At 40.5% G+C, this 18,142-nt stretch overlaps 1 protein-coding gene across 2 annotated transcripts in view; it reads right to left on the minus strand.

Moving 5' to 3' along the window:
• VIPR2 (vasoactive intestinal peptide receptor 2) overlaps positions 1 to 18,142 on the minus strand; it is a 233,988-nt gene that overhangs the window by 27,710 nt on the left and 188,136 nt on the right. For both annotated transcript variants that reach the window (XM_065582780.1, XM_005308104.5), the window contains exon 5: positions 446 to 543. In XM_065582780.1, the coding sequence (XP_065438852.1) occupies positions 446 to 543 (98 nt within the window). The remainder of the gene's footprint in view (positions 1 to 445; positions 544 to 18,142) is intronic.

The raw sequence follows: 18,142 nt of genomic DNA on the forward strand, positions 1-18,142 counted from the left end.
TATTTCTCTTCAATATCTCACCACCTTTGTGACTTTCAGGAATGATTATGGAAGACAGTCTATATTAGAACACACTTGAAGACCATCCTGAAGCTTCACCAGAACATGGCTGCCCACTTGGTTAGTGTTGACTGGCTTTCTATTTATTTTCAGGTACAATTCAAGGTGTTGATTTTGATCAATAAAGCCTTAAATGGTTTAGATCTGGTCTACTCTTGTGCATGTAGGTTGTACTATGTATGAATTTCTAAAGTTCTTTGGAATCATGTGATATGAGTGGTGCAAACATAAATTCAAGCTCCCAATGCAACTATTATTTGTTATTAAATTCTTCAAAGTTTAAAAATAATCAATTTTATAAACATCTGAATAATCATAAAACAGACAAGGATTTAAAAATATCTTCCTATTTTCTTGCTTATTTTTGTTCATGTGAGATACTTACCTGAAAAGGCAAAGAATTATACTTCCTGTCGTTAGAGCAATCAGAGACGCACTATGTCCAAGGGTGTAGATTGCCCTCACTAGTACGTAGAAATTAATCTATGAAGAAAAATATATATTCATAAACCATTAGTGATATGTGCAATCAAATGTGTAATAATGTGGCATTGCTTTAAATAGTTAAAAGAATAAAAACTGCATAATTTTCTAACAATTTTTAGTCTGGCTACCAGCTACAGAATTCCTGTGCAAATGTTAAACATGCTTATTCCTTTACACTCATGTAATACAATGCCCCTAAAGAAGTCGTCTCTGATGGGGAAATCAAATGTGGGACTTCTTGATCTTCAAACATCAACTGTCTCAACCAAATAACCCTGCTCCATTAGTAGGCTCATAAGCCTCAATGTGGGTCAGCCACAAGAGAAAGAGAGATCCACATTTTGTAAGCATCGGTTAGACTTGGAACAGCCTTCCACAACTTCTGCTCCAAAGCCCTGATTCAGTAGTCCAGCCTTGTTCAGCAACCGACATAAGAAAGCGCTTAAGTCCCGTTGACTCCAAGTACACATATTTAAATGCTTTGGTAAACTGGGGCCCAAACAGCTCTTCCTCTCTCTTTTCAAATTCCTCCTTAAAAGCCTAAAAGCCACTTCTACAAATCAAAAGCAGCACAAAGGGGATGCACCACTGAACAACCATCATTGCCCCTTAATTTACTGCCTAAATATTAATACATGCAATGCTATCAGAAATGAAAAATTCGTAAGAGTAATGCCAAAAAGTCAGAATTAATCTGCTACTTTTTTTGATGCCTACGATGAATTGTATTTGTCTCAAATTATTTTCCACTAAAGTACTATAAGGTGTTAATACTGCACATGTGATTTATGAGAAACAAATTAATAAACCATTTCTTGTTATCTGATAGAATTAACTGGTAGTTTTTTAACATCAGTGCAGGCTGTTGTATTTTATGGAACCAATTTTCAACGTTAGGCACATGTACTTATGTGCATACACATTCTGGGGCTTGTGTTACTAAGGGGCACAAATTCACAGTATTTTAAGAATATCATATTTAAGATAATAGGCTAGACTCTCTGCTACTGTAAGTCAGCCTAGCTCCTGACCTCATATTTCAAAAAGTAAAAGTATGCCACTTACAACATTTTGATGTGTCTAAACTTCCATTTGTACAAGATTCTTCATTTGGATTCAGCACTTGTTGAAAATTGTACAGAGTTAAATAGAAATATTGCAAAAACTCATCTGGTAGAAAAATGTGTTGTTTTACACCATTTAAAAATTGCTAGAACACAGTGATGAAGGAATAACATTAGGAAGCTGCAATTTTTCCAGAAGAATAGCATTAAAAGGAGGTAATTTTAGCGATCCTGGTTTATGTCAAAATTAGCAGAACAACGTTTAAATCATTTAGCAAGCACAGCACGCATTTGGGCAAATCTAAATTAAATGTTAAATGAAATGAAGTATCTTGCAAATGTGCTATAATAAATATTCTTAAAGTTAAAAATTGAGGGAAACAAATTACCTACATTTAGCAAATAGATCTTAAGGACATTCCAGGCAAATGACACCAGTCTCTGTTAGCATTCGCTAGTTATCTAAAGAGCATGGCCCAATTCCAACACACTACTTCAACAACTAATCAAACACCACCATTCTCCTAATTTCTAAATGGTACAATAGATACTACAAGGGAAATAGATGCCTACTTTTATTTTTGTATTAGACAGTGCATAGAAGTGGATTGTCTTGACATTTTTGTAGAACTCCTGACATTTTAGTATTGAGTTAGTTTGTTTTTAAAGTAGCAGTAAAACATTGGAGAGTGTGAAGGGGTACACTCTCCCTTTGTGGGAGAGGAGACTAGCAAGCTTTTCTAAGCTCCTTCAGCGCCAACGAGGTGCACCTGTTAGGTTTGCTCTGACTGGAAAGAGGGGGGGAGGGAATCTTAAAGAGAGAAAACCCGCCCAGGGTGGGGTGGGTTGTGGTGAACAGGAAGAAGACCACTACACCTCAGAGAGTGATGTGCCAAGAAAGAGACACTCACAGGCCTCACCTCCCCTGAAACATCATGGACTAGCTGTAAAGCAGGGTGCCCCAAGAGGAGGGGGTGCAAGTAGACCCTAATTAAAGACAGTAGGCCAGCTGATAACCAAGTCCCAAAGGGCTGGTCCTAGAAAGCCTGCCTAAGAGACAGGCCACCTGAGTCGTTCTCTTCCTTTACTCTGATCATCCTCTCTCACAAAGTAGTTTTGCTTGTTTGTTTGGTGCAGAGAACCCCTCATGTGTTATAGAAAACTTGAATCGGGAACTGGTGGAGATGCAAAGGAGCCCCAAACTCCCCTCCCAGAGGCACCAGAGAAAACATGACCATGGACATTAGTAAAAGTCCCAAAGGAATAGGATTCAGAGTAGTAGCCATATTAGTCTGTATCCGCAAAAAGAACAGGAGTACTTGTGGCACCTTAGAGACTAATAAATTTATTTGAGCATAAGCTTTCGTGGGAAGCTTCCCCAATTAAAGAACCAAGGACTGATGATAAACTTTCATTTTAAATTGAAATCCTGGGCTTTCAATGGTATAAAATAGATTATTCCTTTTATTGTACTTCATGGGCCCCAAGCCTACAAATACACACCCTTGTGCATAACACCCTTACACTTCTGTGGAGTCCCACTGACTCAATGGGATTCTGTGGGCACAAGAGCCCAGATCTTCAAAGGTATGTAGGTGTTGCTCCACTTAGCTTTGCAACATCTAACCCCTAGATGGCCAGTCACCTAGTGGAACCCCCAGCCCCAAGCTAGGTGCCCAGGCTCCCTAAAAAATGCACAGGGAGAGTCACATGCCTAAAAGAAGGGGATACCTAGAAGCCTGCAAGCTGAGCAGGAAGCTAACTAAACTAGCCAGGAATGAAATGCCAACCTAAGAGAGCTGAGCTAGTACACCTGGTCGACTGGGCAGAGATAGGCACCTCCCTCCATTCAGGATCCTCTGCTGCAAAACTCTTCCTCGAGTTAGGCCCCCCCTAAGCCAGATAAGCTGCTCAGCTAGCCTGTGCTCTAGGAGCTGAAGTCATCACTGTTGCCCTATGTTTCCCTGTGCCCCTGGCTGTCTTTGATTTGGGTGCAGTGCTGCTCTCCCCCACACCCCTATGGGCAGCCTGTATCCTGCCCTCCAGTGTGGGATCTGACAGGTATCAGATCTTAGACATGCTCAGAGCATGCCTACAGGATTGGGCCCAATTGCCAAATAGGTGCTTCCTGCTCTAGTTTGAGGGATGGCTCAGTGGGGAGTTTGAGCAGTAGCCTGCTAAACCCAGGGTTGTAAGTTCAATCCTTAAGGGGGCCATTTAGGGATCTGGGGCAAAAATCTGTCTGGGGATTGGTCCCGTTTTGAGCAGGGGGTTGGACTAGATGACCTCCTGAGGTCCCTTCCAACCCTGATATTCTATGAATCCTGCTTGGAGACCTCTCCCCTCCTTTTTGAAATCCACTTCTTTCACAAACCTTCCCATGCTGATCTTATCACTGATGATATTATCAGGCCTTTCAGGGGAAGTTTGTTGGGTGTTTCCTGTTCCACTGAGTTCAACTGTAAGTGGTTCAGGTCAAGAACCTTGTGTTCCACACTTCTTGTAAAACACCCTGCGCAGGAGATTCTAGGGCAACTTTCCTTACGATTCAGAGTACTGTGCAACCAGCACAATCAGTCCCACGCCATAAAAATATTTAAATTCCTACAATAATATTTAGCCTGCACTAAAAACACTAGCAATTTTATGAAATGTATTCCTGTTGCTATGGGGACTACCTAGCCCATATTTTTAAGAGCGATCCAGCAGTTTCAGCAAGGATTAGATCTTGAATTTGGACATTTTCTTTCAAACAAATGAAAAGTAGTTATTCTTAAAAGAAACATGTTTGTCATCTCTGAGAACTCATTACTCAAGTGGTTGGCTTCAAGATGAAACTGAATATAGCATTAATTTATCAGTGAGCAATCATAAAATCCTGTCTTTTTAATTCACCAAATTGGTTCCAGTATTTATTGCTGATGGATGGGTTTCAATTGTTGTAATAAGTGTATATTTTCTTAATGCTTTCAGTGACTAAGTCGAGTTTTATTACATGTACACCTAGAATTATTGTCCTGTGCTGTATTCTAGATAACACTCATTTAAGATATATTAATACCACGCCTTTAAGAAATAGTGACTTAAGTGAACTGTAAGTTGAGTATAAACTTCCTATAGACCAGAAAACAATGCAGATTATCTCTGCTCTTTTAACAAAGCAGACCTATTACTCTGCTCTTACAGGAAATATAATGTTTCTCTGTTAAAAAGTAAGAAGGTGTGAACTCTGTTGTGATATAGTCATAATATGCTGTAGCACATCTTTATGTCTTGGTTTATTAAGATCATGGGATCTAAGGATTGCACTGTTCTGTAAATTATTTTATACAGAGGAGGTCACTCGCTCAAGCCAATGTATTAGTCCTCCATTTTATTGGAAATAAATTCACACAAATTAAAAAGGGACATAAAAGTTAACATAAATTTAAAGCTATATCTTATATTGCATATTTTTTTTAATCCTTACCTCTGTTACTACCATCAATATAGATGGTTATTAAAATAGAAATAATATTAAGGGCTAAATGGTCCTGTCATGTGTATTGTGCAATTCAGAGAGGATGTGTGCATGTTACATTCTTGGCACAAGAAAATGAAAGCTCCAAGGTTGGGAATACCGGGGAAGTAAATTGCGTTACATTGAAAGTACAAGCGAGGATGGAAAAAGATGGTACCAGAAAGTAAAGAAAAGGAAACCAGGATACTACAGTCATTATAGTGGTCCTTTACCAAAAGTTTCTCTGTTACTAAAATATCTTCTCTTGTATGCTACAAATAATACAATTAATTAATATCCTCACTAACTGTTAAAGTAGTGATCCATACACTTTCTTCATTGAGCAGCTAAACTCATTCTGATTGCTAGCACAAAAACCAAACAAACCACTGCATCTTTTAAACTCTGTATTTGGTAACTTTTTAAAGCTTTTCTGTTCAGTATACTGGGCTACTGAAAGTCTCTGAACAAGATCAAATGAGACAATTGTACACTCAAAAGCCTTAGATCAGTAAGAACTACATTCACTCAACATGTTGTTTTGTGCTCATGTGACTGCATTATTGGCCATTTAGATATCAAACTAATGTTTAAGGTTCCGTTCCCCACTCTGTCACTAGCCTGATAAGTGACTGTGGGCATGTCACTTCACTTCTCTGTGCCTCACTTTCCCCACCTGTGAATTTGACCACTGCCCTTCCTGGTTGATGAAGAGAATCAGGATCATTTAATGCCCTTCATGACCACCACTTGAGTTATCATGCAATTCTTGTATTTCCTAAAATGTTAGTGACCCTTTGAGATGCACCACCCGATCAAGAGAGATTATACATTCTTTTTAGTTTTGGTCTTGACAGGGAGGTATTTGTTTAGGAATAATGTAAATGTTTGGTGCCAAGTATATCAAATTTATGTCATGTTTAGTCTGCATTGCTTACCCTAACTTTTTTCCATGTTTGCATATTCTCATTTCAGAATAAATTGCACTGATTCTACATTCTTTGCCTTCCCCCATCATCCAGGCACAGCATCAGTTGTACTTTTATAAACTTAGAACTAAGTACAAACTGATTTCTGAAATTCAGAGGCTCATGAACCATGATTAGTCAGAATATGTGCATTCGGGGCTTATATGAGAGAGAATGACTACAAGTCATTATAGGGAAATTCACTGTCAGACCAGTCAGGCCTCCCTATGAGAAAGCCTGGTTACAGCAGACACCATCTGTATGACTTCATGTCAAGAACTGATGGGACTTAAGATTTCTCTTATTCTCCTTTTTCTTAGCACCCTACAACACTACATTTCGATGAGTGACACTACAAGATTTATTTGCATTACTTAATGCTATGGACTATTCTAAAACATGTGGGATTTTTTAACTTTTTATTTCCCAGAGAAGAATTTTCCAAAGTTCTGTATTGATGTTATCTTCTGATGAGCACTTTCTTTCAGTTTTCCAAGGCCAAGACTCTGTAGGTTGAATTTAATGTTTCGCCTACTCCTAGTAAATTAGAATAAAGTACAGGGCAGTAAATAAAAGCCTGATCTAACAGCCATTGAAATCATTGGCGTCTGTCGATTGACTTCAATGGGCTTTAGATCCAGGGGTGGCTCTATGTTTTTTGCCGCCCCAAGCACGGCAGTCAGGCAGCCTTCGGTGGTACGCCTGCGGGCGGTCCTCTGGTCATGCAGATTCAGCGGCGTTTCTGCGGGTGATCTGTTGGTCCCATGCCTTTGGCATACTCGCCGCCGAATTGCCACCGAAGCCGCGGGACCGGCGAACCTCCCACAGGCACGCCCCCGAAGGCAGCCTGACTGCCGCCCTCACAGCGACCGGCAGGCCGCCCCCCCTGGCTTGCTGCCCCAGGCACGCGCTTGCTGTGCTGGTGCCTGGAGCCACCCCTGTTTAGACCGGGCCCTACATGCACTACATTACTTTATTTTTAATCATTATCAAAAAATTTTTCCTCCCCAGTCATCTTCATTATTTAAAAGAAAAACACACTGGCATTTGTGCCTTTTGTTTTTAGCTTTTCTCATTCCAGTGATGATGTTTGATGATTAAATACGCCTGCTCTCCTTCAAACTGCTGCAAAAGACATTTTGTATGGGATTTTCAAAGGAGCCTAAAAGAGTTGGGTGCCCAAATCTCACCGGATTCTGTTGCTAAAAGACTGTTGTCTTTGCAATGTTATTGTGGCAATAAAAAATTCAAGATGAGTATATTAAAATTGCTTGAATGACAACTGCAGTTTCAACAATGTGAATAGGGCTCTGTTGTTTGACAAGTTAATGGGACTACTGGTTTTGTGTGCCAGCTTCATCCTTTCTGTTCAAAACAGACCCTACCATTTCCATTACAGCTTTAAGGATCTGCTCCATATACTAGGATTTCATTTCTTCCCTCCTAGCTCTTTCATTTTTGCTAGTTCTGTAACTTATATTTTTTTCCCTCTAGTCCATGAGTTTCAAAATCAGCGTAAGATTAGGTTCTATGCATACTGGAGTTGAAGTGGAATTAGAGCTGTGCCAATTCACCATATCAAATGTCTTTTCTCCCCTGTCCCTTTAACTGACTTTTTAAATTCTAAATAAACTGTGTTGCAAGACGTGCTGGTAAATTGCAATGGTAGGGCCATATGCACTAATAAATATTACACAATGTCCAAAGGTTTCTTAGACAAATTATTGTAACACATCCAGCTGACATCACTAGTGATCGTGTTATTAATTAGGTTATTAATTTCTAGTGACATAATTCTACAATGTTTCATACTTACGCATCTAAAAGATAATCTCTGTTATGTAATTTCTCAGTACAATAACATTCATCCTACTAATATTTAGGCTGCATACTGTACTAAAGCTAACATGTAACTCCGTATGCATATTGCATAAAGTTAATAAGAACTGTTGGAAAGAAAACACTGTTTGACGTACAGGAATGCAAAGGGGGCAGTGGCTTGGACTGCTATTTTCAAGGGAAAATTCACTAAAATGTCAGGTCTTAGAATCTGTTGGTTTAGTTGTACTACAGCTCAGTTGTGTTTGGGTTTGGGGTTTTTTTGCATGTAAATTGATAAAGCTTACACATCTGAATTTACCCTAAAGCTCCTTTGCACCATTGCTGCAGAATAAAAGGGCCTTACAGTGCATGTACATCTAAGTCAGTAAGGAACTGACTTATGTAAGCCAAGTTTAAATCAAATTAAGAATGTTCAAAAAAGGTGTTTTGTGTCCCCAGCCCCCAAAGTATGCCCATGTTAAAAAGTGGGGGGGTCATGCCCCCCGTGGCCACACCAGTTCCACCATTAGATCAAGGGTATGAAATCAAGGGTATTGGATCAAGGGTATGGAATGGCTTCTATATGAGGACAGACTAAAAAGACTGGGACTGTTCAGCTTAGAAAAAAGACAATTAAGGGGGGGGATGTGATAGAGGTCTGTAAAATCATGAATAGTGGAAATAGTGAATAAAGAAATGTTATTTAGCCTTTCCCACAATACAAAAACTAGGGGGGTCACCTGATGAAATTAATAGGCAGCAGGTTTAATATAAACAAGAGGAAATATTTTTATACAGTGCACAATTAACCAGTGATACCAGACACCTTTGTGTTCTTGGGGAACCAGGGTGCAGTATCCAACCTGACTCATGAAAGACACCCCCCGCCCCCAGCCTCTGCTTAAATCAAAACCCATCAGAGGAAAAAACTTGCAGAGAGCAGTGAAGGGCGTTGGGAGACACACCTAGACCCCTCCTGACAAGGGTGACAAGATTAAGACATCTCCATTAGCATACAGAATGGAGAGACAACTCCCCTAGCCTTATCTGCATGAAAGATGGGACAGGAAGACATCTCAATTTACATACAGAAAGGAGAACAGAGAACCACACTGAATTCTGGGACCAGAAAAAGCAGGGAAGCACTGCATCATGGGAATCTCTGCTCCAGAAGCTAATGAACCTATGTCTGCACACACCCAGCTCAACAATTATCAGACCAATTCTAGTAATGAATCCTTAATTGATATCCAAATACTGAAGCAGCCTAGTTGCATTGTGAGCTCCCTGGAAGAAGACATCATCCATAGCCAAGAGTGATCAGCTCCTATTGTCTAGCCTAAAGAAAACCCTTGAGTCATCAGTTTACCTATAAACAAATCTATTGTTCTTCCTTGAACAATTGTATTTTGTCTACAAAAATCCCTACTCACCCTCTAGTCAGGGTTCTGATGCTTAGATCCAAACTATGCATCAGTTCCACTGGAACTCCATCTTCTCCTGACTGATCATGCTGGGGGCTCTGCCTGTCTCCAGCATTCAGGACCCTCCACTACCACCATCACCTGGGAACCCGGACCAGTTCAAGCCTCATGGAGTGGATGAGATTCCCCCCTCTCTTTCTCTCTCTCTCTGTTTTTCTTTCTACCTTAGGTATTAACCTTTAATCATTTATGTTATGTTGGTTTAGCTCTCCTTGTGTAGTTATCACTATTATTCAATAAATAACTTTTATGGTTAAATTGGTTGCTTCTCTCTCTCTTGCTGAACTTCACTCTTTTGTGTTTTTAGCTTCCCCCATTCACTCTACAGCAACACTTCTTTTACCTGAGCTAAAAGATCCCTGCAGCGCCCAAAATACCTGCACATCTACCAATGTGATATATGCCATCATGTGCCAGCAATGCCCCTCTGCCATGTACATTGGCCAAACTGGACAGTCTCTACGCAAAAGAATTAATGGACACAAATCTGACATCAGGAATCAAAATACTCAAAAACCAGTGGGAGAACACTTTAACCTGTCTGGTCATTCAATGATAGACCTGCGGGTGGCTATATTACAACAGAAAAACTTCAGAAACAGACTCCAACGAGAGACTGCTGAGCTGGAATGGATATGCAAACTAGACACAATCAACTCCGGTTTGAATAAGGACTGGGAATGGCTGAGCCATTACAAACATTGAATCTATCTCCCCTTGTAAGTATGCTCACACTTCTTATCAAACTGTCTGTACTGGGCTATCTTGATTATCACTTCAAAAGTTTTTTTTCTCTTAATTAATTGGCCTCTCAGAGTTGGTAAGACAACTCCCACCTGTTTATGCTCTCTATATGTGTGTATATATATCTCCTCAATATATGTTCCATTCTATATGCATCCAAAGAAGTGGGCTGTAGTCCACGAAAGCTTATGCTCTAATAAATTTGTTAGTCTCTAAGGTGCCACAAGTACTCCTGTTCTTCTTTTTGTGACTACACAAGGTGCAAGACAGTGAGAAACAGTCCTTAGACATTTATTGCATTCTTCTAATGAAGTAATTTATGTATTTTCCATGAGAGTCACAGAAGAAAGTGCTAAATCAAACAGGCAAGAACTGCATCAATCAGGTCTAGCTTGCTCCCCAAACCTTGACAGAATTAGAGAAAATATAAAACACCTTAACAGGAATCAATAACACCCAATATGGCAAAAGGCAGAGTAAGAGTCCTTAGTTCCCTAAGGAACACTACATGGGAGCACTGTACCAATGGTCCATTTTGTTCAGTGTCCTCTTTCCCAATGCCAGATGCTTCAGAGGAAAGTGTGAACCAACCCCTAGTATATGTAATTACAGAATATTATATGTAAAAGCAGCAAAGGACTCTTTGCTGCTTTTACAGATCCAGACTAACATGGTTACCCCTTTGATACATAATATTATATGGTAAGACATGTTTTCCTAACTCACCTGCAGCTGACCAGCCCTGAAATCTCAGGGTCAAAATTGTATTCTAGCTGCTGTAACTGCAAATGTTATTCCTAATTTAAATAAATGTCTAATCTTTGTTTAAAATGTACTATGCTATTTTCTTCAATATAGCAAGTGATGCAGGTTAATTCCATATTACATTAAAAATCATGCTCTCCGTTTCAAATGTTTAACTTTTGAGTCCCCTCCTTTGTTTTTCCCCCATAGGAAAAGATAGAATAAATATTGTAAGAACACTCAATCCTTCCCTAAACTATTCTTTATTTTATATTCAATCCCATAAACGACATCTCCTCTTACTCATCTTCTTTACTTTTTTATGTTCTGCTCTCTGCCTTTTCTGAGATGCTGACCAAAACTGAATGCGGTAGAGCAAGACCACAGAATTACATATTTTTTGTATTATTTCCGTCTCATTAATGCAGCCTAATATCTTAATTGCTGTTTTGTACACTGCACACGGATCAGGAATCTTCAGTGAGCTGTCCAAGATTATGATCTGCCATTTGTGTTGCCCAATTACCTAGTTTCAGAGGCTGGCAGTTTGCAATGGTGTCAAATTAAAAGATGAAAGCAAAAAAGCACTGATGTTCCAAACAAACTATGAAAGGAGTTAGACGTGCATTTAAAAAAAAAAGTTCAGGATCATTCAAAGTGAAGTAAACAAGCTGAAATGGATTTACAAACAGACAGTGTCAACAGAGCACACAATGAAACTAGTTAACAATTCAGAGTATGTTTTTTGAAGAGTCTAACTGCTAATGTTCCAGACCCGCAGTGCAAGAGATCATCTGCATAAGAAAATGGCAGTTGGACCAGAACTCCCCTGAAGGATGCTGATGATGCCTGCCAGGGACATCCTCGCCTCCACTCTGTCCTGGTCTGCCAGTTCCCAACATGCAGTTGAGAGGAACCCAATTCTTACAAAGCATCTGACAAACAGCTCCCATAGCATCAGCAGGAAAAGGGGAGCATGCAATGAAATCAGCACTTCTACTCCCCTAAGGGCCAGACCCAACAGATACTGGGTATCTTCCATCTGTGGAAGTGGAGGGGACTGTGAATACAGAGCTGGATACTGTCTGAGTCGCTCATTAACAATTTCTGAACAGATTATAGGGCCCAATTATCAAATAGCGATGTCTAAAAAAAAGTCATTCCTACATCTGGATGCTCAGGCTGGCACTTGAATATAAATGGCCATTTTATGGACCCGATTGGATCTAACTCCTACAGTACAGGATCTAACTGTCCTGTTAAAGTGTTTACATTACAAACCTGCTAGCACTCATGCAGTCCTTACAAATCATGAAAACAACCGTTTTTGTAACTAACATTTTGTTTTTACAGAGGCTAATCTTTTAAGGAAGGATTGAGTAATTTAAATATTGAACTTCTGTTCCTAGCTGTCCCCACACTGAAATGTTACCAACATTAGAAAAAGTTTACAAACAATTTGATACAAAAATAGCAGAAGTACAGGACACAGGCTAAATTTCACCGCACAAACATACTGCTTCTCTATCGTGCTATCTGTTCTCTATCCCTTATCTGCATAGTGGGCCTAGAGCTTCTCTGCGAACACCGTACACTCGTTTGAGCAGAGCCACTGAACACTGGTCCTCGCTTAAGCATTGAAGACAATGGGCTTCTTATGGTACTATCCTTGATAATAAGCATTTGCATAATCCGGCCTTTGGGTTTGATCCTTTAAACAGTTACATATGTGCTTAACTTTACCCATGTGAGTAGTCAATGCAATACATGTGAGTAGCCAATGCAATGACCAGATGAGACCAGCTGACCATGTGCCTAAGGCCAGGTCTACACTAAAAAGTTAGGTCAACCCAGTTATGTCATTCAAGGACATGAAAAATCCAACCCCCAAACAACTTAGTCAAACCACCCTAACTCCTGGTGTAGACAGTGCTAGATTGATGGAAGAATTCTTCCATTGACCTGCTTACTGCCTCTCAGTTTGGTGGATTAACTATAGCAACGAGAGAACTCCTCCCATTGCTGCAGTGAGTATCTACATTGAGGTGCTACAGCTGTAGCGGTTTAAGTGTAGACATAGGCTAAGTGTTTGCAGGGTTAGGTCCTTAGACAGAAATTTGTCTCCTTGTTTGTCTGGGAAGTGCCTAGCATATTTTAGTTGCTATAATAATAAGTTATAGATTTAGGGGGGTGTTTTCTTTAGATTTTATGAAAAATACCAAATTATTTCCCCAGTATGAAAACCAAGTAGCATGGCAGGTGTCAGTGGAGCAGAAATGTTTTCTGTAAATATTACTTTAAATATTCTAAAATCCTTGAGGTTTAGGATGGCAGTTAAACAGAATTACGTACAATATGCCATCAAGAAGGCACAATTGGTCAAACCAACATCTGACGGAGTGAGCCAGACTCAACAAGAAAGGCAAGAAAAGAGAGAGAGAGAAAAAAAAAATCTCTTTCATTCCCCCCCCCCCCCGCCACTATGTTTAGATGTTCTCCCCCCCCCCCCCCCCCCCCAAATTCCTTGTGGTATCTGAGGGGATTTTATTTACGCCCTCAAATAAAATAAAAATAAAAAAACACCAAAATTAATCTTAGTTTGAATCTTTCCAAAACGTGCTTGCTCTGGGTTATATACAACATATATGTTTTCAGAATGCAAAGAAAATATTTCCATCTAGAAACTAACTAACTAAATAAAATGCAGAAGTGAAATTTCTAACAAAGGATTAGTTGTCCAGTCATGTTGAAGCAGCCGTGACCCCAATTTAGCCTTTGGCTACATACTCTAAGCTTGACAGTGACTGGCAGGGAGCCTGGATATGAAACAATTCCTGTCACTTCTAGTCACTAGAAGGAATACAAGTGGGACGTCTTCCTCCAGCAATACACATTACTTAATATCTCAGCACCACTGTAAACTTCCATGGCCTCTACAACAAAATGTTTTAAATAAAGAGGTGCATGTGCAGGCCGAATGACACTGCTAGCTAGAAATCTCTCATCAAGGGCCTGAGAGGCTCATGCGCACCTGAAGTGGAGGGACATGACTTGAAGACAAATGTGGAATCATAGAATATTAGGGTTGGGAGGTCATCTAGTCCAACTCCCTGCTCAAAGCAGAACCAATCCCCAGACAGATTTTTGCCCCAGACTCCTAAACGGGGCCCCCTCAAGGATTGAACTCACAACTATGGGTTTAGCAAGCAAATATTCAAACCACTGAGCTATCCCTCCGCCATATAACTACCCCAACCCCAACCCCATATTTCAAGCCATATTTCATTAGTCAGCCTACAGTACTCTGATGAAGTATAACCTTAGCCATTGACCATTATCTCTTAGTTCAAACCAGGGACTTGAGTTTGTAAACGAACTAGCAGTCATTACTCTTACTGGGATTAAATTAGTTCCTCTTACGACACACACACCACTGTACGCAAGTTTTTTAAATGAGTCTCTAGTCCACCTTTTAAAATATGACCACCTTTCTTTCCTTAGCCCTTGTATGATTTTATTTTATTTTCCCTCCATTATAACCAACACAGAGCATAGAGTCTAGTAGTTTTCCACTGAGAATCAACCATGCTTCTCAAAGGATAGCAAATTCAATATAACAGATTGTCTTCAAGGGACAAGAAAATCACTTTGAACTATATCTCCAATTGCATTTTCTGGCTTATAAATGCAGGTTATGACCTATTAAATTTAGGTGCCAACATTTTCAATGTGACTAATGATTTTGGGGTCATAATTTGCAACACTTTAAAAGGTCCCATTTTCTTATGTGGACATATGCTTACTAAGAGAAGATGCACCCACAATACTTGCTAAATTTCATGTGTGATCTTAACTCCCTGTAGCCCAAATTAAAACAACAACAGAACGAGGAATAGTCTTCTCTGAAGCTTTAAAACTACCTCCTTATAAAACATTCAAACAGAAATGGTCAGGGCCCAAATTCTGCTCGACTGGTTTAAATGTCACTGAATGAAGCTGCTTCAGACTTATATCAAATCAGGGAAGAGTAGAGTTTGGCTCAAGGCCAGCACACTGCAAAGAAGATAATATTTTATCATTAATTTTTATCATAGATAATACCATTCATTAAGCAGACTTTATACTGCATAAGGGTAAAACAAATACACATAAACAACAACAAACAGGGCATTGCAGCCAGCAATAATGCAGGCAACTACGAAAAGCAACATTAAAGAGGCAAGCTTTCATCAAGCCTTAAAAATGTTGGCACACTGATTTTTTAATGTGATTTGGAAGAGTTCCATATTGAGCCACAATTGCTGAAGTCCTTGTCCCTGTGAGTTTTTACTTTCACCCAGAAGATTTGTAATAATTAGTTCATTGAATGGAAGCTGTCATGAGTAAACTGAGCACAGCAGACTAGGGTACATACTGCCCCAAACTAATTTTTTAAACAATGAAAACATTTTAAAAACAGATCTTAACACTGAAGCTCTCCTAGATTTTCCACTTTTATTCAGGACATAAACTGCTGCAATTCAGACATCCGAACTTTTATGAACCTACTATTAACAAGTCATTATAGAACATTACAATAGTTCATATTTGTGATAATAAAGGCATGAATAGAACACTTGGCCTCAAGAAAGTTCATATTGTCTTACATTTTAGAAATATTGCTTCTGAGAGGTAAACTTTTAGACAAAGATTTTTTTAGAAAGAGATGACAAAGTTTTATTCATTACTGTATTTACTGAGGAAAATTTGCCATGCATGCCACTAAATATAATCCAGCAGGTGGGTAGGGCACTGCAGGGTCAGCTGTTTTCAGTTTTCTGAGTAATTGTCATGGAAATGTTTATATTATGATGAATTTATACTAAAAGTTGCAGAACTTTCCTATGACATTTTCTTTCTAGTGTGGTTGCCTGATGTTAACAGGTTTTAAGAGGATAAAGGATATAAAGGAAACTGCATGTAAAAATAAAATGCAATAGAATGTGGTTATGTAATTCGCATTTGCTAGAATACTTCTCTGTAAGGGCTCTTCTTATGCAGAATTGTAATTTATTTTTTAAAAAGGTACTATATTTTGGGCTAATATTTTAAGTGAATTTAGTGCTGTGTTTACAAAGTTCAGGAGTCTGAAGTCTTCTGTATATCCACAGACTAGACATAGTACAGAAAGTATCAGTGCAAAACCTGGTTGTTCTTTCAACTTCAATCTTGGTTTGGAAGGACCTTTGGGGGAGAGGATAGTTTGATCCTTGGTCGTTCAGCTCAGACTGACTGTAAGGATCTAGGTTTTGATAAAAGTTTAGGGGTTGATCCTGCTTCCATGGATATCCATGGGAATATTGCTATTAAGACGACATGGGCCCTTTTTATTTTTGTGGAACATTGGTCCACCTGTTATGATGAGAGGAGACTGTACAGTTTGGATGGCCTCCATCTAAGTAGAATGGGAACCAACTTCCTTGGAGTCAGGCTGGCTGGCATAATCGGGGTGTGTGTGTTAAACTAATAACAAAGGAGAGGGTAAAAAGAGGGACAATATGAACACTCTTAGCACAAAATCGAGATGTTGAGAACAAAATTAATCAAAGGAATCAAAGGCCACGAAGAGAAGAAATTCTTTAATTGGCTCTACACCAGTGCTACTAGCCTGGATAACAAACTGGACTTGGTTCATTTATGAACATAAATTCGATCTAGTTGGTATTACTGAAACCTAGTGGGATGATTAACAACATTGGAATATAAAACTCAATGCTTATAACTTACCTATGAAATATGGAGTAGGCAAAAGGGGACATTATGTGTTTGAATCACAGAGAACTTGGAAGACAGTAATCTTGCATGCTTATGGATCAATGTCCTAACAGACAAATCACAAGATGAGGTATTAGCTGGTGTCTGCTACAGACCACCAAAATCACAGTAGGGAACAGGATGAGTGGATCCATAAGCATATATCTATTTGAAAAAAAGTAATTACTAACCTCTCATCACTGTTGTTTTTCGAGATGTGTTGCTCATGTCCATTCCATTGTAGGTATGTGTGCTTGCCACATGCATTGGTGCTGGAAGTTTTTCCCTGAGTGCTATCTGTAGGGGACCGGCTCTGGTGCCCTCTGGAGTGGCACGCGTATGTGCGAGTATAAGGGGCACCACCGGCTCCCCCCTCTCTAACTTCCTTCTTGCCGGAACTCTAACAGAGGGGAAGGAGGGCGGGTCATGGAATGGTCATAGGCAACACATCTCAAAGAACAGTTATGAAAGGTTAGTAACCGTTTTTTCTTCTTCGAGTGCTTGCTCATGTCCATTCCATTGTAGGTGGCTCTCAAGTAGTACTTCCAGAGGCAGGTAGGAGTTCATAGACATGTCGATTGCAACACAGCTCTGCCAAAGCCAACGTCATCTCTGGCCTGCTGGGTGATGGCATAATGCGTCGTGAACGTGTGTACTAAAGACCATGTTGTGGCCCTGCAGATATCCTGGATGGAAACATGCTCCAGGAAGGCAGATGAAGATGCCTGAGCCCTTGTAAAATGAGTCTTCACTATCGGTGGAGGCACAGCACTATCTCATAACAGGTACAGATGCAGGTGGTGATCCAAGTCGAAATCCTCTGAGAAGACACTGGAAGGCCTTTAATCTTGTCAGCTATCACAATAAAGAGTTGAGTTGATCTGTGGAAAGGCTTGGTACGCTCCAAGTAGAAAGCCAGGGCACGCCCGACATCTAGAGCAGGGGTAGGCAACCTTTGAGAAGTGCTGTGCCAAGTTTTCATTTATTTACTGTAATTTAAGGTTTCGCGTGCCAGTAATACATTTTACATTTACCTGGGCTGGCAGATGGAACCCCAGACTGGCAGCGGGCTGAGCGAGGCCGGCGGCTGGGACCCTGGCTTGCAGGGGCCGGCGGCTGGGACCCTGGCTGGCAGGGGCCGGCGGCTGGGACCCCAGACCGGCAGCGGGGGGCGGCAGATGGAACCCCAGACCGGCAGCGGGCTGAGCGGCTCAGCCCGCTGCTAGTCTAGGGTTCCATCCACCGGCCCCTGCCAGCCGGGATCCTAGCTGCCGGCCCCCCTGCTCAGTCTGCTGCCGGTCCGGGGTTCCGTCCATCTAGGCCGGCAGCGGGCTGAGCCGCTCAGTCTGCTGCTGGTCTGGGATTCTGTCTGCTGGCCCCGGCCAGGCAGGGTCCTGGCTGCCGGCCCCCCGACTGGCAGCAGAGTGCCACTAAAAATCAGCTCGCGTGCCGCCTTTGGCATGCATGCTGAAGGTTGCC

This window comes from Chrysemys picta, chromosome 2, assembly GCF_011386835.1.
Source record: "Chrysemys picta bellii isolate R12L10 chromosome 2, ASM1138683v2, whole genome shotgun sequence".
Classification (NCBI taxonomy): Eukaryota; Metazoa; Chordata; order Testudines; family Emydidae; genus Chrysemys; species Chrysemys picta.